The following is a 24,542-nucleotide window of genomic DNA, read 5'->3' as shown; positions in this document are numbered from 1 at the left end:
CATCCCGTTAATAGATAAATACTTAAAAGTATTCAATAGCTAGAAAATATTGAGTTCCGTATATCAAAAATGTTCACTATGAACATATGTAAATACAGAAGTAGAAGCAAATTAAAATGCGATGTAACATGCACGCAGTGGAACATTTCAAACTATAGAAGTCCTAATTAAACATATCATTTTTCAGATAATACTTTCCGAAGCAAATTACCGAATAGCTTCTTTACTAACACTTCCTGCATTAAAATAAAATTCCTTTATTTTTAATTTTTTTATTAGGACATAGCCATCAGCTTGCAAGATTATCGTTTTTATGATTTTTTGAGAAATTGGATCACAAAAGAGGATGATAATTATGGTACGTAATTTTGTTTTGTTTGTTTGGAGAGCATTTATATTTACCCTTAAACTCTAAATGCATTCTGTAATTTTAAAAAAATTTGTTATTAATTATAAAACCTTATGTTGCGAAAAAAACTTAGTCTTCCCCCTTTTTTTTTATGTTTTCCATTAGAGATATTGTGATTTAAAATTTGTTCATTTATTATAGGGCTTCTATTATATATATGTGATCTCATATTTATTTTTTTTCCCTTGCAGAGCTTGTCAGAGTTTTAATTAGTCTTTAAAAATAGCTATAGCCAAGGCCTGGATACCATCTAGGCCCAGAAGTTCCAGATCTAATGCTTCAGATTTTAAGTGACTACAAATCAGCCTGTTAATCCATATAAATTCCGTTTTAAGGAGACATCGTAGGTCCTCAAAAAATGTTGCATCTAAGACCTTGATCTGTTTGGATAAGCCGTTGGTCGTTACAATGGCTTTATAACGAACGTTACAGTGTAACATTACAACGACAAAAAATAAAATTAGCTATAATCTGTAATAATAATAATAATAATAATAATAATAATAATAACGTGAAAGAATGTAAAAAAGAATAGATTTCCTTTTACCTTCCATTTGAAATTAAAGACTGTTTACTCGCCTTATTTATTTTTCTTACTAGCCCAAAAGAGCTATTGATCTGAAACACGATTTTACGTCGATTCGCTTTAAATGTCGTTCACTGCAAATGTCACTGTTCATTCCAATCTGTTGTCATTCTGTAGAATGTAAGACTTTTATCCTTCAAATTTAATCGGTCTGTTAGAGATTAACAGCTAAGCTATTTAAAAAACACTAGATGTAGTTTTTAAGAATATTAGTATTTTTTTAATTTTTAACCTTATTGATTTAAACAAAAATACATTTAATTCATGATTTGTCTAACATTAAACATTTTCATAGAATTACAGTATATATTTTTTCACTTTTCAGATTTACAGAAGATGTACACTCTTTTGCAAAAAAATCGAAGCACCAAGAAGGACCTTTACGATCGTGACGAAATTTGGTATGCAAAAACATCTTGATCGAACATGCAAATGATCAAAGTTTCAAGGCAAATGAACAGGGATTGCGATCATAGCACGCGTTTCTAGTGCACAATTCACAAAGTGTAAAACCAGTAACAGTAGCGGATTTATTTATTACTACCATTGTAAATCCGTAAAGAAGCAACTAAAGATGCCATTACGACGATATCGAAGACGTTACAGACAACTAAACGACTTTGAACGTGGTCGCATTGTAAGGTACGTGAAGCTGGGTGGTCATACCGAGCAATAGGCATCCTGTACCTGCAGTGTACAGACACTGCTGTGCAAAGATGTTGGCAGCAGTGATTGGCTACAAAGAAATTGCCGATGAAATGAAGGCTCTGGAAGGCCAAGGAACAGAAAGAAGTCCGAGGCAAGATAGGATGATTGTTCGCCAGGCCGGAATCGCCCCAACGGTATCATTGTCGACTATTCAACGCACTACAGCCACGTCTATACCTCCCAGCCCACCAGCAGTCGAGCAGTAAAGTCGCTGAACACTGGTAGTTCGGTCCGAGGTTCGATTCCCGCGAACGGGCTGGCTGCAAGGGCGTTTTTGTGGTTCCCCATATGTAACGTGTATACAAGCCAGTTTCTCTTAGAAAGTCCTCCAAGAAGGCATCCCTCCCCTTAGGCGAGATAGCCCTCGAGGCTTTGCCATAATCACATACGCACACACTATATCTCCCATGGTACCGTCCACCATCTCACGACGCTTGTTCTGACGCGGGGTTACGCTCACATAGGCCTTTAAAACTTTTGCCTTTGACCCCACAACGAAGTGGTCTGGAGGGGTGTCGCAGCCGATTATCATGGCTGCCATAAGACTGGCATCGTATAGTGTTCAGTGATTAATCCCGCTTAACTCTTGAAGCAGATGACCACCGTGTTCGTATTTGGAGAGGATGGGGCCAGCAGGTTCCAATCAGCTTTTGTTTTACAAAGGCATACAGCCATAACTTCTGGTGTGATGATGCGAGGTGCTATTTCTTATGACAGCAGATCATCTTTAGTTATCCTCCGTTCATCTTTAACGGCTCAACGATATGTTGATACCATCTTGCCGCCGATTGCATTACCCTTCATGGCACGTTATCCTGAGGCCATTTTCCAACAAGATAATGCCAGGCCACATATACTGCTCGCATATCTCTGGACTATCTCCATGCATTGATACTCTTCCTTGGCCAGCAAGGTCACAAGAGTTTCGCCAATCGAGCATGTCTGTAACATGGTAGATCGCCAGATTCTGACACCACAAAATATCCCCGATCTGGAGCAACAACTGATGAATGCCTGGCAGAATGTCCCGCAGGATGACATTAGTAACCTCTTCCACTCCTTGCGTCGACGAATTTAAGTATGCGTTGCCGCCAAGAGCGCTTCGACTAACTACTAATTTGAACACTCAGCGGGTGATTGTGAGCCTTGAACAGGTACTATGACCTTGATATTTTAATCATTTTATTATCTGTGTATGAGCTATACACATATTCAATTTCATCAAAAACAACCACTTCCTTCATGGTGCTTCGATTTTTTTGCAAAAGAGTGTATAATGTTGTCATGTTAATCCAAATATATTTTCATCTTTGATATCAATACCTTTCTTTTGCGGAGAAATTGTTTGGAATTAATAAACATTTGTCTGAAAGGTTGATTTTGTTCTATCCAAATCAGAATTAATTGAAAGAATTATGTAATTTATTTTTGAATAACATTATGCCTTTCGGATGGAAATAAGCATGATAAAATTCTTTCCCACCTGCATCATAATTTCAGTAAAATATTCTTATTTCTTTACATTATGCAGTCCTACTAATAACCCAAGTACGTTTTGGAGGAAGCCTGTAATGGAAACAATGAATTTTTCCGAAAATGACATTTGTTCAAATGTACTGGATGAAATTATATTTGAAAGTAACTTTCTTTTTTTCTCTCTCAAAGTGGAAATCTCTTTACACGGAGCAGTTAAACAAGCTGTTCTTGATCCAGATTCCATTCTCAGATTTACTTCGTCGAAACTTATACCGCATGATATACATGTACGTAACTTTTTACAACTATAATTATTTATTTTTAACTTTATTTTTGGGACAATGAATATTATTATAATCTGGATGTTAAAACTGTATCAGTTACAAATATGAGCAACTTTTATAGCTTTTAATTTAGCAAATTGTAGATCACTCTATTGAGAAAGTGTACTGATATACAACGATATAGACTTATCTGAATGGCTCAAGAGTATTCCTCTTTGTATGCATGAAGTTCGCTCTGTATATAAGTACTGAAATAAGTTTACATTGCTCAATGTATGGAGCTATATATAACGAGTTCTTCTGCTAATGAAAATATATGTTAATATTATTTATAAAGTTTATATATGAAATCACCTTAAAAGAATTTATAAAAAGAACATGTTTCCTTTCAAATCAAAAGTAAATATTTTCCCAATTTTAAAATAATTAATAAATAGTTTTAAATTTTAAACAAACTTCTGTTAGTATAAGACAAGAATTCGGAATTTTCTGCAAGTTATTAGCTTTTTTAAACAATCAATAATTTTTCGTATTTTGATTTTTATCGTAATGACAAAATCTTTTCCCAAAACAAACAAAGGAATGTAATGAACTCGATTCATATTTAATTTAATTTATTTATTTAATATTAATACTAATTTTATGATTGCAATGAGCTTTAATTTTTAGATAATTCTTTAACATAAATTATTTGGTTTAATGATATTTTAACAAAATGAAAAAGTTTGAAATATTATGTGAATAACAGGATGAAACAGACATAAAAATGAGTAAATGTATTTAGCAAAATGGTACCAGTCAAAAAGCTTAATACAGTCAAAAGTCTTTAATCCGGACTCGTCGGGACTTCGGTGATTCCGGATTATCGATTTTTCCGGATTATAGATCATCAGTTTAAATCTGGTAAGATGGCATGCAGAAATTATAAAATTAAAAATATAAAACCGTAATTTATAAAATAATGAGCAATTATGATCTAAAGGGTATCAAAGTTTACAAAAAAAAGCTTAATATTTATTTGTTTACTTTATTAATCATTTCTTTCAACGCGCGCATGCGTAAAGCATACATTATGCATAGCCGAAATTAGAAAATTGCAACCAGAAAACTATTTGATTTGTATTCGTGATATTTATAATGACCAGGAATTTGATTTAAATCATATCAAAGACGAAGTACATTGAGATGAAATACTACATTTAATAAGGAATTATAAGCCGAATAAAATAAAAACATCTGCCCTGAAGATAACGATAGTGTTGACAGATCAACTTCCAGTTCATTGCGCGCCGCCACGTTCCCCCTCCCCCCCCCGCGCAGAGCAGCGTGAAATTGATAAACAGATTTCCGAACGGTTAGATAAACAAAGGATATGCCTTTATCCATTTTTTGGAGCAATTCCACTTTTTGTTTGATGGACATCGAAACATACTTTCGTTTTCGTAGATCCTTTGGGAGCTCCAGCATCGGAAATTCTATTTGACATAATCGAAAGTTCAAGCTTACTTTTATAAAATTGCTCTTACAGTCTGCAAAAAATAATAAGCCGGATCCAATTCGAAGATTAAGGAACAACGCAATCATCAACATTAACTGAAATAGACAATTAGATAATTTTAGCTTATACCGTCCGTTATACATTAAACGCGCAGTGAAAACGTATTCTGCGCTTGTGCACACGCAAATGCGCAGTCGTAAAAGTCTTACGCGCACTCTTAAACGCTTATGCGCATGCGTCAACGCGGCGCATGCGCAGAAAGTTCTTAGCTTTGAGGTCCGGATTATAGATTATTCCGGATTATGAGTTTCCGAATTAACGACTTTTGACTGTACTGGTTTGTAACAAACCCTCTGCTAATAATAAATAGAAAAATCTGCGAAATGCAATAAATAATATGAGGTATGCTCCCGCCGGGTAAACAATATTTTTACTGCTGTATCATCTTTGTTTTATTAAATGGCCTCCGTACAAAAATGTTGTAGGAATCCGGTTGATAGTTACCTTATAATTGAAGAAAAACCACAAAAATCCGTCATTAAGCTAGCCTCGTTGCTGGGTACTGAACATGTGAGTACTACTAGTGTTAACTGGTCTTATCCACTGGGCCATTGGTAGGCCTGCTTTTTAAGTATTAAGCTAATACATCAGAATCCTAAGAGAAAAAGAACGTATATTGCAAATACAAAATTCGGAATATTGGTAAACTTGTTATTAGTGTTACTGATCTTCTTGAGCTAAATATAATCCAGATTAGATTCATGAGTTCATCGGGGTCTAGAAGAAAAGAGTTACGTCTGTTGTTCAATACCTTTGGCATCTTATAGGTAACAGAAAGAATTTGTCCATATCCATCCCAATTTTGTGGGAGCAATACACCGGACAAAAGATGCAAGTCTTCTACTAATAACCACTCGAGAAGACTTTCGGCTCTATGGTATTTTTATACCCCATGCCATGAAGACACTAAACATTTACACATTCTCAACGATTCAAACCTGAATCGCCGTGATATGGGTCCGCTAAGCACAGTATTGATCAAAGCGCACATTATGCTTTGTCATACTTCGGTATGGTAGATGGATATCACTTTATACATCGTACTCCGGGTTGGAAGTGACTACGATCGCTCTTCAACACATTATTTGGAGATAGAAGCATTACTAACTGATTTTTTTCAGTTTATGTTATAGTTGAAAAAAGACAAATTTGTTTAAATAGTTATTATTGAATAATAATCCGCAAATTTAAATATTCTTTAAAATGTGCTGTTTTGCTTATTTATTCATACTCAGTAGCATTATACTTAAACTACTTTTTTGGAAACTTATATACTTGTTGTACGTTGTCTAATAATTTGTCCAAGAGTTTTATATTTCATTTATTTATTTATACGCTCATTTATTATATTTAGTAAATTAAGGATATATAAGAGAATCAAAAGTATAATTATGGAGACTACTTTTTTTGCCCAGTTTTTTAAACTTCAATATATTGCTGATAATTCAGAAGAATTTTTTATCTTATTTTTAATCTTTATTGTTTAAGGAAACAGAGGCACCTGCACCTCATAGATACTTCAACGTAGATAGAGAGATATTTCCTTTACGTTTAGGAAACACCACAGGTAAGTATCAACATTCCGTCAAACTAACAATAGTTTTCATATGGAAGAAAAATTACACAAAATATGACAAGAATTTTCACTCTGGAAACAGTATGCGATTAAAGTTATTTAAATTTAACATCAAGACATTTAAAAAGTTCTGCTTCTTTTCTACAGTCCATTAATAATTAGCTGATTTCTGACATAAATTGCACATGTTCGTGGATCATCACATGCAACATATTAGATAGTTCATATATTTTTGTAGTATAGTATAAATCAAAGAGTTTAAATTGAAATCCCATTAAGTTCCTTGATGAAAATAAACGCTTTAAGTCAATTTTTATTCTGCAGAAATGAGTTGACAAACTAACCTTCCCATAAAACCTACCCTGTTTTCTTTTGACCTGTACTTCGGATGCATATGAAGTTTTCACATTTATAGGAGTACGAAAACGTTCCATCACACTTCATTTTACAGTAAATCATTTAAAGCCTTTCATATCGGTGTTATATTTCCAAATTAATCGGGCCCTGTCTAAAAAATCAAATTTGCAACGATAGAAAAATTACTATCACAAACCATCAGAGTAAAAGAAAGCTGTCTAAGAAATTGAAAAAAAAAAAAAGGGTGGGAGAAAAGTGCTTAATAATAGCAGTGATAATCAGATTACGTCTGCCAGATAACTCTGCCAAAAAAAAAAAAAAAAAAAAAAAGATTTAAAAAAAAAAAAAAATTCGAAACGTTTCAGATTTTAAATTACGTCCAAAGGGGCGTTTTTTAACATTTTGTGTGTTACCTTTCTTTATTAAATATCATGTTCCTCGCACTTAAACCATAAGATCCAGTGCAACAGCAATATCGCAAAATAGTTTTAAAACGAGCATATCTTTAGAATTTCCGATACAGAGACTCACGCGCTGGAGATAAAAATGTTTTTTCTGCACAACGTTGCCATTGCTCGCTTTGAAATCCTTGAGTTTGTTAATCAAAAATTCGTCAAAGTTTTAAAAAATAGGAAATCGATCATAAAACAAATTTCAAATTTCAAATTTGGTCTTCCACATGCTCATATTCGTTGGAGGATTACGTTATTCAAAATTCGATGACTCTATGTACCGTTATTTTATGACAATGTGAGAAATATACATACATTTACGCAGATTTTCATTATTTAATTTCTTCAAATATAATGCAGGACTCTAACATTTTATGGCAACAGTTTGAAAAGTGAACCGACATTTATCCGTCCGACGCAAAATGCCAAAACGAAACTAATAGTCCTTCGGGATTCAAATCCCTTTGGACTAAAAAAAAAAAAAAAAAAAAAAAAAGTAAAAAAGGTTCTAACCGACTTTTATATGCGAAATTAAACTCTTTTATTGATTTTCATATATAACACAATTTCTTTATTTCTAATTATATTTATTCTTCTATTTACTATAATGTGCTTTTTCTATTCCATTTGCGGTGTGTTCTTTTTATCTTGAATACCGACCTCATTATCCATATTAAACAGTGAAGGCTTGTTAATGGCATTGGTCATCAACAGCCTTCACGTTGACCTTTCGACCATCACTGTTTCCGTGACGTTGAAGAGGCTAGGTCTCTGTTCTGGTCTCTACTGCCTCTTTCGATGATAGACTTTAAAAGCAGTGTCTTGATATCAAAGGACCACCGATAGATGGGCATCTGGCTCATACTCCAGTATTGTGCAAACACCTACTCATGGTTTATGTATACGCTGCTGGGCCTCCTGGCTTCAGACTATACTGACGTCCAACCCAGGTGTACACCTGGCGTCCAAGATCACTCGTTGTAGAGTAAGGATAACCAGAATCGTTCTTCTGATTCGTCCAAGGAAAAGTTTCCCTCTGGCCACCGCTTGCTGTCATCCGAACTCGCCTGATTGTCGCAACCACTGTTATATACAAGATGAACAGTGCTGACATTTCGGCCTAAACAGATAAAGATTTTTCGAAGTGATAAACCAACATTTCCGATTTCAAGGATTCTATTTCTTCCCTTTGTTATAGGTGCTTTCCACATACCAAACTGTAAGACGTAATTCGATTTCTAATGTCACATGTGGCCAAAAACAAAATTGCATTCTACTAGGTTTTTATCCATTAAAGGACACTGGAATATAAAATATACCGGAAGTTTGCAATTTTTTTATCCTCCTAAAAATGCTAACTTTTTTACACCAAAATCTGTGACCTTGAGTTTCTGATATTTTCTTTTGACTCTAAATGGCAAAACTGGTTAGTACTGTGCCTTAATGACAATATGCATGGAAGTATTACAAATACAGAGTATCTGACGTGCTATAGTCCGTTTTAGAACTCAACATATAGACGTGATTTAGATTATTCTGCTTGAAAGTCCCCAACACATTCTGGAAGCACTTGCACTGAACGTTCTGTGAACGTTCTTGTGCTAGTTGGGAGCCTATGAATGCCCCATATTTTGCAGTTATAAAATTAATGTATCTCGTTTAAAGATCCCGTGTTTGAAGATTCATAAATCGTATTAGAGGGGGGAATTCAAAATCTGCAATTATATGATGTATCCATGTCTCTTATATATTTACTATATTTCAATAAAAACTGATAATTAAAAGCAATTAAAAGGGTTAATCAGATAACCTAAAGATCAAATACGCTACTCAACACTGAAATTACAGATTCAGCATGGGAAAGCCGTAAGATTATGCAAATTTGGGATGTCGCGCACATTAGTTAAGACAAGCAAATTATCAAATCTCAAGTGCCTTAATTAAAAGCGGGGATAGATGAAAGAGGTTTAAGTGGTTTAAAGGAAAAGCATACGAGAGGTACCTAAGTACGAGATGTCACCACAAAGACCCTTTAAAGATCATTGGCTTGCATTTATGTTTATATATGAGGAAAACTACAAACACGTTATGCAACTACCCGTTCGCGAGGTTTAAATCTGGACTGAATGACCAGAATGTTCAGCGGTTTTACCTTCGATTCTCGGTAGGCTTTTTATATTTGGTTCTTAAGAATATAAAATATCTATTTTTTTTTATATACCTGTTTTCCATAATGAAACTAAAATTGAAACAGTTTTACTACTCAACCTCAAAATACGAAAAACACGTCAACCTTATTATTGGTGTCCACCGAAAACGTCGCGGAGAAAACAACGCAAGGAGAAAACGTCTTGGTACAAAACATCGTGGGAGAAAATATCGCAAAGAGGAAACATCGCAGTTCTAAAACATCGTGGTACAAAATATCGTGGTAAAAAATAAAGCGGTTCAAAAACTTTGCAGCTTAAAAATATCGTGGCAAAAAATAAAGTACATACAAATCATCGCATGACGATAACATCGCACACATACGTTTTCATGTTTTGAAAGTTGTAAATGCATGTTCGTATAAAGATCATAGAGCGCAAGAAGGAAAGAAGGATTCTTTTACTTCTATATTTCATATATTTGAACAAACTAATAAATTTTTGCTGAAAAAATAAGAAGGAAAGTTAAGCATTTAAAAATTGAAAATGAGTAGAAAATTAATGCCACTTAAAAGCTTAGAAGAACTTTGAATTTATATAGTTAATTAACAATAGACATTAATAAATTAAGCTTTTTTTTATAATGTTTAACTGATAAGTTTTCTTGAAAAATACAGTCTAAAAATGCTTCGAAAAAGAAAGATAAATAACTGCATGAGGTTATCTCTATAAAAATTGCTTAGTTAGTGATCATATTATTTTCTTTCACATTTGTTAATCTGATATTGTTTTAATGAAAATTATATATTGTTTTGTTTCCGTTTATTCTTAAAGTGTCGTTTGTCGTTTGTATATAGCGTGCAATCAATTTTTTAGATGTCGATTTGTTAGTTATGACGAAAGTCAGTTACATAATATGTCACTATGCGGTTTGAAAAACGCATGTATGCGATGTTATCGTCATGCGATGATTTGTAGGTATTTTACTTTTAACTACGATATTTTCGTCGACGTTGTTTTTAAACTGCGAAGTTTTTGAACAACTTTATTTACGACCACGATATTTTAGAACTGCGATGTTTTTCTCTACGAGGTTTTGTACCACGACGTTTTCTCCTTGCGTTATTTTCTCTCCGACGAATTCGTCCGCGATGTTTTTGCCGCGATATTTTCGGCTGTAACCTTATTATTCGCGTGTTAGATGTATGACAGATATCTGTCTATGCTATTGGTTAAAAATCTATCAATATACATTTAGAGTTTTTAGTAAAATGTACTTAATAGCTAATTATTTATTTTGCACTTTATAGCTCCACCAGGACATCTGGAGTCCAAAGTTCCATCAATGTTGAAACATCTGGAAAAAAACCGTATAAATGAAAAGAAGTTCGAAAATCTTCGACAATGGTTGCTTAATGAAATTAAGGCAGATTTTGAGGTAAGATAAAAACCGCATTTTTTCCCCCTCTAACCTAAAAGGATAGCTATCAGATTTTTCAATGAAAAGGTATTCGCTATCGCTTGCAACCTCCAGAATAAGGCATATAAAATAAGTATTCTATCTTATCAAGTCCCACGTTATTCCCTTTCTGGAATTTGAAACCGATATACCGAGGAATTCGTGCCACTTTGTATTCCATTGCCTCAAATGCTAGGCAATCTGTGACGCTTTATTCTGTGCTGTCTCTTATTTGGGATAGTTGTTGCTGGAGGTGAGCAAAAACTCTCTTTTATGGGCTCAGATCAGAACCGTTCGCTCATTGAAATGAGTTAGTTCTTTTTTATGCCGCAACGCTCACTAACAATAACTTAGATGAAAAAGATCCGGAACGATGGTGAATCAACAGCGGGTTAGTGAGGTTGGAGCAAAGAACAAAAGAATCAAACGAGCCGGCCGATCGGAAGTCAGACGACGCTGATACCTGAACTGGTTTATTTCGAATTACTTCTGTTTCCGAGATTCCTCTTTCCGCGTTTTTTTCAAAATTCTTCTGTGTGTGTGTGTGTGTGTGTGAATAAGTTAAGTCTTTGTCAGATTGAAGACGTGTCTTAGTTTAGGCTCCTCTCGAAATCTTTAGCTTCATTCCATTTATAATTCTGCTACAATATTAACTGTTATTTTCCCATCTTATGTTAATCAATGTGAATGTTTTAGACATTATTGAAACTAAAAAGAAGCTCAGTAATAAAGGTTATCAGTATCGAATTCAGAATAAAAATAAGGAAAACGTAGTTTATTAGATTTGTATAATTGAAAGAATTAAAAGCGCAATTAAGACCAAAGAAGTCGTCGTTTCAGAAGAAAGAACGCCGTTTTAAGAGCGAATATCTATTCTCAAAGAGTCCACCAGCAGCCGAGCGGTAAATTCGCTGAACACTGGTAGTTCGCTCCGAGGTTCGAATCCCGCGAACGGGATGGCTGCATTGGCGTTTTCGTCGTTTTCCCCGTTTGCCCCATGTGTAACGTGTATCCGAGTCAGGTTCCCTTAGAAAATCCTCCACGAAGGCATTCCTCCCCTTAGGCGAGATAGCCCTCGAGGCTATGCCATGATCACACACACACTATTCTGAAAGATTATAACTCTCCTTTATGAAGATTTTGGAAGAATATTGTTTTTTACTTAGGAACAAATATTTTAGTTCATTGTCAAAAATCATCGCAGAGTTTGAACACCTCTCTCTTTCCTTTTAAATACAGTATTAGCTTCATTCATGCAAAGATCTGAGATGGTAAGTATTTTTCGATTATTTCTTTCAAAAATTCTTTTTTTTTTTTTTTTTTTTTTATTTAAAATTTTTTTCTCTTTACATTTCGAGAGAGGTCAAGGTCCACTCGGCACCCTACTATGTAACCCCTTTAGGAAGAGGGGTAATGAAGATTGATGATTTCGCGGAAACAGGAACGTTTTTGACAACCGCGAAAACAGGAATCGCGAAAAAAGGGACACCATTTATTTAAGCTGAAGTTTATATTACCTAAAACCTTCTTTCTATACAGAACTAACAATAAAATTTGAGAATAAAATTGTTTCGAAAAGTTCAAAAATTATAAAAAATTAAACTCATTTTGATATAAGAGGATAAACATTATTTTCTTCCCTAAAATGAGAAGTTGGAGCGTCTCCAACTTCCTTCCGCTCTTTTTTAGCCCAAAGGGTGTAAGCACAGAAGGGCTATTAATTTCGTTTTGACATTTTGCATTGAAAATTTTAGATGTCCGTTTCATTTTTCAAATTATTGCCACCAAATATTATCGCCCTGTGTTATATTTTAAAAAAATAAATAATGAAGAATCTGTATAAATGTTTGTAGGTTTCTCGCATTGTGATAAAACAACGGAACGTGGAGCCATTCAGTTTTGAATAACGTTATCCTCCACCGAATGTGGGCGTCTGGAATATGGAATTTGCCTAAGCCTTTTCAAGGCTTATGCTTAGGCAATTATTGAATTTGGAATATGGAATTACTTTGGAATATGGACTTTGTTTTATTATCGAATTTCTATTTTGTAACACTTCAACGAATTTTTTATTAAGAAACTCAACAATTTAAAAGTGAGCAATGTGCGGATTCCCCCCCCCCCTCTCCAGCGCGCGAGACTGTGTATCGAAAATTCTAAAGATATGCTCATTTTAAAATTGTTTTGCGATATTGCTGTTGAACTGAATTTTATGGTTTAAGTGCGAAGAATATGATAGTTAAGAAATAAAAGTAACGCAAAAAACGTTAAAAAAAAAAGGCTCCTGTGGGCGTAATGTCAAATCTGAAAGCTTTCAGATTTTTTTTTTTTTTTTTCATTTTTAATTTAATTTATTTATTTATTTATTTTCCCAATCAGGCTTTCGTTCGCTTAGCAAAGTGAAAATGTTTGTGAACGAATAGTAGATGTTTACTCCTGGAACTCTTCCAAAAGAGCTGCTCATGAACTAAAACAGCTGTAACTCCGTTTTCTGGAGCAAATTCGATCAGTAAAGTGAATCGGTTTTTGTAATTTTCATTTTATTTTTAGTCAAAAGGGGCAATTTGCCCTGAAGGACTATTAATTTCGTTTTGACATTTTGCGTCGAAAACATTAAAAGGCTGTATCACTTTTCAAATCGTTGCTACCATATATTATTGCTCTGTCTTATATTTAAAGAAATTAAATAATGAAGAATCTGCATAAACGTATGTATGTTCCTCGCATTTTGATAAAACAACGGTACCTAGAGCCATCAAAATTTGAATATAACGTAATCTCCCATAGAAATGGCATTTGAAGCTCTAAATTGAATTTGAAATTTGTTTTATTATTGATTTCAGATTTTGTAACACTTCAAAGAATTTTTGATTAAAACACTAAACGATTTCAAAACGAGCAATTGCGAATCACCGTAGAAACAATTCAGAGAATATTAGAAACGCTACCAATGTCGAAAAATGCTACAAATTTATTAGTTTTTATTAGTTGTATAAGTATTTAAGACATCATTCTGTGAGCATACAACGTTTTGATTCAGTTTAGGAAGAGTCTTCCCAGTCTTCCACGATGAAACCTCAGTTGCCTTGGTCATTGTTGCAAATCTGCCCTTGGTATCTTGAGGCGATCATGTTTCAGAAAGTTCTTTAGTTTTTCCTGAAGTAGTGCAGAGAACAGATCTGACGCTCTGTTCCTCTCAGTTTGACTGAGATGCGATTGCTTGACTGCGAATATGATGCGAATTTCTCACTTCTTCAAAAGGCTTAGCAATTATTGCAATAGGCATGGACGCGTTGTGCTTTCCTCATCCCAGAAAAAACTTCTTACTGGATTAGGATTTTCATTTTCTGCCTAAGGAGAACTTGCAATTCTTCGAACGAAATATCATATTAATAAATATGTTTGTTTACTTTTTTTCTCTACCCATTTTTTTCATGCATAGACGCAGTTTCTGTACTTATGAGCCCTCTAAAGTAGAACAAATTTATCTCCGCATTTAATGTGTCTATGAAATGCAACAATATTCGCATGCATTTCGTAATGCGGTACCGAATTTGTTATATAGGGGCATTTTTCAAGCCATGTACGCATCTTTCAAGAAGAACGTTCTGTATGGAAGCACCACTGTATAAGATGATGCTAAAATACCTGGTAAAATTGTAAAAGCAAGTACAGGGGACCCAAATAAGCGGATTTCGTAATTTAATATGTGGTCAGAAACGGCACCTGTGAATGCACATAAGGAAGGTATGAACAATAGGTAAAGCTATGTAAAATCAAAAGAAACGAATATTTTAATAATTCATCTCTTTACAAAAGTTGCTTGAAAGTGCATTAATATAAGATGATATAAGATTCAGAAAAGTGGCGCGTGGATTGGCGTATTTTAGTAAAACCTCAAACATTTTATGCACATTCCAGCAGCAATGACAGGGCAGCCACCAGACCTTCATCGGACTTGTGTCCATAGATTTCGTTGCTCTTAATAAATTTCTAGAAGAGGCATCCATGGTGGCCAAGGGATATCTTCAGCCATCCAATGCAAACCACCAGTCCGGCAACTAGATCTTCATCGGACTTTGGTAAATATCCATAGATTTCGTTGCTGTTAATGAATTTTCAGAAGAAGCATCGATGATGGCTAAGGAATATACCCACCCAATCCAGTTCATTGGGTTTGTAAATAGCATCGAAGTAGTTTTCGATATTACTGCCGAAATGAACTTGCGCTGCAACATACTGGAACTTGAATCGTATGCAGCTGGAGCACTGTCGGAAAGAAGTTCATGCAAGATATCTTGTAGACAGATGAATGCTGTTGTTCAAGCAGCTGGGTAGAATGTATGATCCTACCAAGTAGTTTTGTATCATGCCATCGCAAACGTTATGGGGGAATCTTCTTTGATGGGCATGTGATCTCGTGTTATGTAGATTACCATGTACTCAAAGATGAAAACTGTGGATATCTAACATACCGCAACTTGCAAACGTAGCCTCGTAAGTGGATGATATGTACCAAAAGAAGTCCAGGATTTCTTGCAGCCAATTTTAGACACCAGCGGGCAACAGTGAAACGAAGATGATAATCGGCAGTTTAAATGCCTACACTCCCTGCAGCTCATATCAATGCATTTTTTACTCATTTAATATCCTCCAAACGTTTGCTTGGCTCTCATCCAACGCCTGTACAACAGCTCTCATGTGTTATATCAGGATGGCTTTGGAGTTCTGCGATATTTTTCTCTTTTTACGTCACACCTGTAAGCACGGAACGATCCATTATTGCATAGTTTTCGACGATATTTGATAATTAGGCAGTTGTTTATTCAGGAATCGTTCTCTATACGTCTGAACAGTTGCTGCATTTCCATTCATAATTCCATTGATAACATGCATGGCAGCGAGACAAGAGTGTTTTTCATTCGTGTTCCAATGCAAATCGCTCGAAATCCGCGCATTTACGCCAACGGACTGCTTTAAACTATTATTTTAAAAGTGCCCTGCATTACATCAGCGCGCCATTTCTACCTGTAATATTTCATTACAAAATACACTCTTTTGCCCCCCCAAACAAAAGGCGGCGTGAAGAAAGTGACTGTTTTTATAGAAATTAAATATGGGTAAATCTCATACACAGGTAATGAATAATTAAAAAATTCAAGACCATAGGACTTACTAGTGATGCTTATGTCAGTAATTGATGAAACATCCTTTTGGCGGCGATGCATGCTTGTAAACTCGTTCCTCAACTGTTGCTCTAGATTTGCGAAATTTTGAGGTGCCCGAATCTGGCGGTCCTCCATATTCTATACATGTTCGGTTAATGAAACTTTTGATGACCTAGCTGGACAAGAAACAATATCAATCGCTCGGAGAAAATCCAGAGAAATGCCAGCCATATCAGGCCCAGCATTATCCTGCTGATTCAAATCAGGATCCTGCTGACTGTCGTGTGGACAGTCAGTGCGTTCGAGTGACGTTTGCAGTATTTTAGTTTGGCATGCGATTTATAGAAATTTGATGAGTGTAGCAGATTGCGTGCCAATATAATTTAAGCAGAGTAAGAAAATACACGATTCAGAAGCAGGCGATATTTGCATGGTTGATGAAATTGTTATGGACAGTCAATATTTATTCTAGCATCCGGTATATATTCATCCAACTGTTAATTCAGGAGATTTGAAGATATCATTGTTTAGTGAATTGGTGAAATATTCTGAGATTACGTTACTGATGGATGAAGAGTTTACTGCAGGCACAGATGTTTCAATTATTATGATAGGAGATTTCAATGTAGACGTCGAACTAAATGAAAAGGAATTTGATTTTATGAAACATCATTTTAATATCAATATGGTGCCAAGTAACTATACGAGTACACTTGGCAATTCATTTATAGATTTAAGATTTACTAGGAATATAGGTAAGTACAGAAATATTAAAATTATATATCTTATTTCTCACATCATCGACGAATTTTACATAAGGCCATTTTGAATGAATAAATGTAATAAATTTAAAATAAAATAAATTCTATGTGTGTGTAAAATCTTTTATTTGTTTTATAACATCCTCGAAGTTCTTTTAATAATCCTACGCATTAAACATCAGCGATTCTTTAAACTAAATGAGAGAGCCTACCGTCAACTTTTTTTTTATCAATGATTATTTAAGAAAGTGCAGGACACAAAATGTATGGCAATCATCTACCGAATTTAAAATTCTGTTAGATTTATAAAGAAATTCTATAAAACTTAATCTGTTATTGCTATCGTGACATTTTTAAAAGTAAATACAATAATGTGAATTATTCCAAGTATTAAAAGCAAATTTAATACATGCTGCCTTTTATGGGGTGGTATCAAAAACTTTCAAGATTGGGTCTACGACAAGTCAAGAGATGGGTTATAAGACAACAAGGTTACGCACATAGTCACAGGGAACATGGACTTCATAAATCAGTGTGCCAAGAGATATTGTATGCGTGTATCGGTAATTGCGCCATTCGTGCTATTACGGCCATGTACAATACCACTTTTACGATTTCAACGTAAACAAACAGGGAAAGTGAAATTTTATGTTCATAATTTGGCAAATCTGCCTCCCAGATGTTGCACATGATGCAACAAATTTATGGTGACTTTGCATGAGACGTGCAAAGTGTTTTGAATAGCAAGTGAGCTTCAAAAGTAGAACATTGCTGGATGTCAACGAAAGATCAAGGCGCTAATTTGACACCATTGTGAAGATCCAGTGCGAATCACAAAACGTACTTCTCATGCTTCCAGAAATGGACTTGAGGACACATTCCAGAAATGACAAGAATGCATCGAGACTGTTTTGAATATGTAGGGTGCACAGGTACATAAAGAAAGTAGTTTCTTGTTAATAGCACTAGTGTAAACACTGCTGTCATCGTTGTTAATTTTATCTTTCTGCTGCCTAATCATACTTCTATTTCCTTTCAGTCATATCCAGGTAGGAATACCAAAGTTGAATTTAAAAAACTGGATCATCATTTCAGTGTGCGGACTAAGTACCACATAGATTCAGCTTTCAAAGATATTGGTAAGTATGATTCATAGTTCTTAAATATTTCATGATCAATACAAATTGATTTATTCTTCATTGAGTTTGTCTATGCTATGCGCTTTAACAGCTGATTTAATTTTCAGAAACATCATACATGTGTAATCTGAGGTTCAACAATTTCTGTTTTGTTGAAAATTTCTTCAATCATTCATTTATTGCTGTCCATGAATACATTTGAAAACAATCTGCTTCGGTTTATAATGATTTGTCAATTTTCATCTAATGATATTGGCTTAGTTCTATGTGCAGGTGCAAGCAGTAAGACATATTCGGATTTAACAAGAGCGAGATAAATAACATTTTCTGTTTCAGGAAAAGTGACATTCAGTTTCGCTATTTCTTTTTTATATGATTTGCGTGGCCAGCCGCCCGAAATGGTTATTATATGAAAAAGAAAGCAATATATATAATGATTTTTAATAAATCTAGCTGACAAAAATTCGAGAAACCAGCTAGTAATTAATAAAAACAGAAATGAAGAACTGCATTCTTTTGAAGTGCTTAGTTTGTTAATAACAGAATAAATTTGAAAGAAAAATTAAATGTTATCTTATGCTTTTTAAACGATAGCACACTTGTCATGTGGAAGATAAAAATATTTAATTTGGCAGTGGAAACACGTTTCTTTTAAACAGTTGAGTTTGTTGATTAAACTCCACATATAATGTGTTTTGTAGAGCGGCAACACACCTTTTTTATATCGTCGAGTTTTTGATTAAATCTGAAAAACAAATCTTTTACTCTTTATAGTCACAATGCCAAGTTTTTAATGCGCAGTTCCTTAGATTCCCACAAAATATGAAATAAATAAATAAATGTAAAAAATTCAAAATTCAGGCTTCGAGGTGTACATATTTGGGTGAAAGGCTTTGTGTGTTCAAAACGTGGCATCGTTTTAACAAAATGCGAAGAACATATACTTGCAGGTTCTTCATTATTTAATAATAGAGAATAAGTGGTCCTTTTTTCTTGACCATCCCACATGTATATGAAGCAGCAGAATTTAATCCTAGTCATAATCCAAGTAGAAGAGCTATCACTTCAAGTCTTCACGTATCTTCCAATAATTCTCTATATAATGTTGAATAACAAATAGCAGAGGCACATAAATTATATATCAGCTATAGGCACTTGATAGGTTTTGATTCTACTGCCAAACAGCAGAGCTTTCAATCTTGCTTTGAGAAATTAATGAACAGACATATTTTTCGAGCTTTTGCTCAGTCCTAATTACACAGATTTTTCAACACCATTGCATAAAATGAGTCCTCCTTATTTAGGATACTCAAATTCTGCCCATTGTTGACAGAAGAAACATAATTTGATCTCCTTCTGTAGTAGGTTTCAGCCTTTTGAATCTTGATATGAGTAAGTCTGATTTAGATAAATCAAAATTACAAACCTAATCATTTATATAACTAAGAGAGGCTCAGAAGCAACAGCACTTTCTATAAATACTGGATCACATAAGTAATGATGTAACGCATCCCTAAAGTATCACAATTTTTATATCTAAGTATCAAGTTCTGAGGGCATGAGGCACTAGTCTTAATTGCTGATGGACGGACATTGATAAATATTATATCTATAGGCACTAAGGATTTTCTCGATATGTTAGTGATATAGAAACAAATATGTGATTACGGCAGATTATGTGATTACGGCAAAGCCTTCGAAGATATGTGACTAAGGAGAGGGTTGCCTTCGTGGATGGCTTTCTAAGGGTAACTGATATACATGTTACACATGGGGAGAACCACGAAAACGGCCATGCAGCCAGCCCATTTGCGGGATTCAACCTCGAACCGAACTACCAGTGGCCAACAACTTTACCTCTCAACCGCTGGTGGGACCGAAATATTGGATAGGTACAACATATCAGATTTTGGTCTAGTCTGCTATAAAAATACAGCTCATAAGCTTTTTTTTTTTTTTTTTTTTTTTGGGTAAGTATGCAATTGATTAATGGTTTCCGGAAGATTTGATGCTAACTCAATAAACAGTATTTCTTCTATCGAATACCTAGAAATTTCTAAAAAGATAACTTTTTTAGCACAAAATTTGGTCACCAAACTCCAGATGACACCTTTCAGTAACCTTTTGTATTGTCCTTACTTTATTTGTTAAAATAATACAGTCAAAAGTCATTAATCCGGACTCGTCGGGACTTCGGCGATTCCGGATTATAGATCATCAGTTTAAATCTGGTAAGATAGCATGCAGAAATTATAAAATTAAAAATATGAAACCGTAATTTATGAAATAAAGAGCAATTATGATTTAAAGGGTTTCAAAATTTAAAAAAAAAAAAAAGCTTAATATTTATTTGTTTACTTTATTAAACATTTCTTTCAATGTAAGTTGTTTAAATTGCTTCGTTTTTTATGTGCAAATACATTCTCTTTAGTTCTATAAACAGACATAATTTCTTGTTCAGTTACAAAGTTCCGCTGTTCAAGTCCTATAATTGCTGTGTCGAGAATACCGACTAATTTGTCAATCGAAATTTTTTCGTTTTCAATAAACTCTGTCACTTTCTTCGCTATCGGAAGCGAATTATAATAACGAGGAATTTGATTTAAATCATATCAAAGACGGAGTACATCGAGATGAAATACTACATTTAGTAAGGAATTATAAGCCAAATAAAATAAAAACATCTGCCCTGAAGATAAGTATAGTGCTGACAGATCAACTTCCAATTCATTGCGCGCCACGGTGTTAAAGATAAACAAATGTTAAAGTTTAGATAAACAAAGGATATGCCTTTATCCATTTTTTGCAGCAATTCCACTTTTCGTTTAATGGACTTCGAAACATACTTTCGCTTTGTAGATCCTTTACATATTAGTAAATATATATGAGAAATTCTATTTGACATAATCGAAAGTTCAAGCTTACTTTTATAAAATTTCTCTAACAGTCTGCAAAAAATAATAAGCCAAATCCAATTCGAAGATTAAGGAACAACGCAATCTGCAACATTAACTGAATTGGATAATTTTAGCTTAGCTTATACCGTTCGTTATACATTAAACGCGCATTCGTAAACGTATTTTTCGCACGCGCACAAGCATATTCGCAGCCGTAAATGTCTTACGTGCATGCGTCTACGCGACGCATGCGCAGAAAGTTGGTAGCTTTGAGGTCCGTATTATGGGTGTCCGAATTAACGACTTTTGACTGTATAAGGTTAGCCTTAAGGCTAAAAAAGTAATAGTAGTAAATTTAAGAAAAAGAATGTGGGTACCTCAATAAATCTGATTTAATTTTTGTAATCAAAGGTGAGAGCCAGCATAAATTATATAGTTAACAAAATCCCTGTCGACATGTGTTATATTAATATGCACTGTCTCCTTCTCAGTCATATTAATTGTTCATATTTACCTTTGAGATTAGACACCATCTAAGATAAAATACTAATTTTTATACAAAGTTTCATTTCAAAGAATTTAGTCAGCCCACTGGTAGGAAAGAACTAAAAGCTACAGAATGTTGGCAGTCCATCTTAAGGGCTTTTCTCAAATGCATACTCTCATATAGTTACTAAATTTTTAAAATATTGATCAAACAAATATGGCCTTTTTTAAGTACTTAGATTTCAAATGTTTATATAAGTCTGTTTAATATACAACAAACATAAAAGAGAGCATCAGTTCTTTAAATTTTGGAAAAAGAATTTTTAATTCGATTCTGAAGATATACCATAATAAAATTAAAATAAAGAAAGCTGGAAGCCTTTATACTTTACATCTAACTGCTATATCATTTAATCTAGTTAAAAATGTTGAAAAGTTTCACAATTCCAAAAGCAATTTTAATATGAAGGCTAGCCAGCATCTTCTTAATCACATTACCTGAACTTGTATTGTGCTTAAAACAAAATCCTTTCAATTTATAAAGCAAAAGAGTCAATTAAATTTCACAAGGACTGGAGATAGCTTTTTTATATTTGATGTTTCTAACAAGCACATTTTAGGTAAAACTCTTTTACAACATACTGAGGTCAAATGGCTACCATTCACACAAAGGCCAACATATAAATTTTACTTGCATCTTTAAATAATTAAACAAATATGAATATATAATACAAAGAATTTACTTGTTGCTTTTTGTACATTATCCAATTTAAAAACTAAATTTCTCAAAGTAAAGAATTATTCCATGGATTTCCATGGGAGCAGCACACAGGATACGTGACCCTGGTCCTTGTATAATATTCAAAATATGTAAAATATCCCAAATTTAGATTTTAAAAATATAAAATTACAAGTAGGAATAAAATGTTAAATTTTGTATTTCATGCCTTTCCAGATATTGACAATTTATCTTACTGGCTAGCAATATCATTTAATACAGTTAAAAAATATAATACAAACCTGGAGAGTTTGTTACTGTTGTTATCAGGGTATAAATGAAGTGTGTAAAGAGAGTACAGTAAAACCCCGCTTAACGCTGTTTCGGTTTAGCGTTCTTTTATTTCAACCCGGGGATTCCCCGAAATTGTGCGCAGCACTACACCGAAAGAGTGCAGTTGTGTTTCTTGTTTGGTGTGGTGCTGTATGGACGCATTTTTATGATTGGAAACATTTGTTGACATTATTGTAAGTATAAATTTATATAATACTATAACAATTAATACAGTGACAAATATTATGATCTTTAGTTTTTATCATGGGTGATAGTAAAAAACAAGGGAAAAAAAAAAGCAACCAGAAAAAGCATTTCATTGGAAACTAAAATGCAAGTGATTAGAAGATTAGATTCTGATGAACGTCAATCTCAAATTAGTGCTGCATTGAACTCGGCAACTTCAACAATAAGGACAATTCTTAAGAATAAAGAAAAATTCTGTCATCGGCAACTGCAACTGCATCAAGCTCTGCAACTAGAATTACCCGTTCTAGGAATAACATTATAGAGGAAATGGAAAAACGACTGTCTATATGGATTGACGACGATGAATGCAATATGCCATTAAGCCAATCTATCATAATGCCTTCTTGACAAAAAGGCAGAAAATTAGAAACACAGAATAGACTAAATGATCTGACTGACTTAGAATTTTGTTTGTTTTTATAAGTATATTAATTTATATTGCTTTTATTTTTGTAAGGAATAAATGTTTGGTTTTATTTTTATTACAAAAAACATTAGTGAATTTAATACCTCACCAATTTTCTATCCATCTTTTCCTAACTCCATAATTTACATGTTAAGATAGCCTCGTTTAGCACTGTTTCGCATTACGCTCTACTTTGAGGGAACATATCCCCGGGTTAAGCGGGGTCTTACTGTATTTGTAACAGACAATTTACAAAATAAACTGGATTAAAATGATGTGAATTGTCACACAAACTTAAAAAAAAATAATAATAAATAAAAAATAAACAGCTGCAAAGAGGACCAGAAAATCTAATTTTGTAGTACATCAAAAGAATGATTTCTTTCACAATTCAGGAAAACTGAGTTTTTTAATTCTACTTTATTACTGAAATGATAATTAGATGCAATTAATTTGCTGAAATCTCTAACATACGGTTTGGAAAAAAAATAAATAAGTGATATTGTTCACCCCATTCTTTTTGGGCCGGGGGGGGGTAGTTCTTATATATAACACATTAAAATGAAGCCATGAAAATGTACAAAAAGATGAAATATATTATAAATTTACATATTTAAAATTTTAGATTATTTTTTAAATACATAAATGAAAAATGTTCCATATATGGTTTTCATAAAAATACTCTATATTAAATATATAATTTACACTGGTGCTAGGTCAGCTCCATGCATATAATCACCCAGAGCATAGATTTTCAGAAGATGCCAAGTGACAATAAAATAAAAGTACCTTTTACTTTGAATTATTAATGTGTTTAATTTATAACAGATGCTAAAAAAGCTGGAGATAGGCTTGTGTTAATGACATCTATGTTGAAAAAACAGAAAAAGGGGGATGCTTTATAACAAGCTTTACTTCTCCTTCAGTTTTGTAAATTAGGCCATGCAAGAGAAGAAGCATTCCGTGGACCAATTTTGTCTTTGAATCATAAAACGTATGTTGTCATTTCTTCCTTTGTGACTGGAAAAAGTCACATCTATATTGGCTTCAAATGTCTATAATAGATCAGCATAAATGATCAAACCATTCCTTTTTATATGAGGTGAAACCAAGAAAATGCCATGCAGTCAGCCTGAAACTAAACCTAAATTGAATTACCAGTGTTCAGCAACTTACATAACTCAGCAGCTGGTCGGACCACATGATGCACAGTGCACCATTTTGCAATAACTTAAGTCTTCCAGTATTTTTTGTACTACACTGTTATGACAGGCCACATATATATTTTTTTTAAATAACTTTATCATCCATTCATGATTTCTGCTCTTAGTTGCAGTTAATGCATAGGGTCTTCAATTCTTCATTTGCACGAG

The 24,542-nt window shown here is 33.8% G+C and overlaps 1 protein-coding gene across 1 annotated transcript in view; it reads left to right on the top strand.

The window, feature by feature from the left end:
• The window catches only part of LOC118203198 (uncharacterized), a 75,834-nt gene that overhangs the window by 49,858 nt on the left and 1,434 nt on the right, over positions 1-24,542 (top strand). Inside the window, exons 12-16 of the mRNA XM_035375468.2 lie at positions 280-358; positions 3,369-3,466; positions 6,510-6,588; positions 10,864-10,991; positions 17,981-18,080. Of these exons, the coding sequence (XP_035231359.1) occupies positions 280-358; positions 3,369-3,466; positions 6,510-6,588; positions 10,864-10,991; positions 17,981-18,080 (484 nt within the window). The remainder of the gene's footprint in view (positions 1-279; positions 359-3,368; positions 3,467-6,509; positions 6,589-10,863; positions 10,992-17,980; positions 18,081-24,542) is intronic.

This window comes from Stegodyphus dumicola, chromosome 12, assembly GCF_044657685.1.
Source record: "Stegodyphus dumicola isolate Sdum_Otavi_A_Nest chromosome 12, ASM4465768v1".
Classification (NCBI taxonomy): Eukaryota; Metazoa; Arthropoda; class Arachnida; order Araneae; family Eresidae; genus Stegodyphus; species Stegodyphus dumicola.
This window is presented reverse-complemented; position numbering and strand designations above follow the sequence as displayed.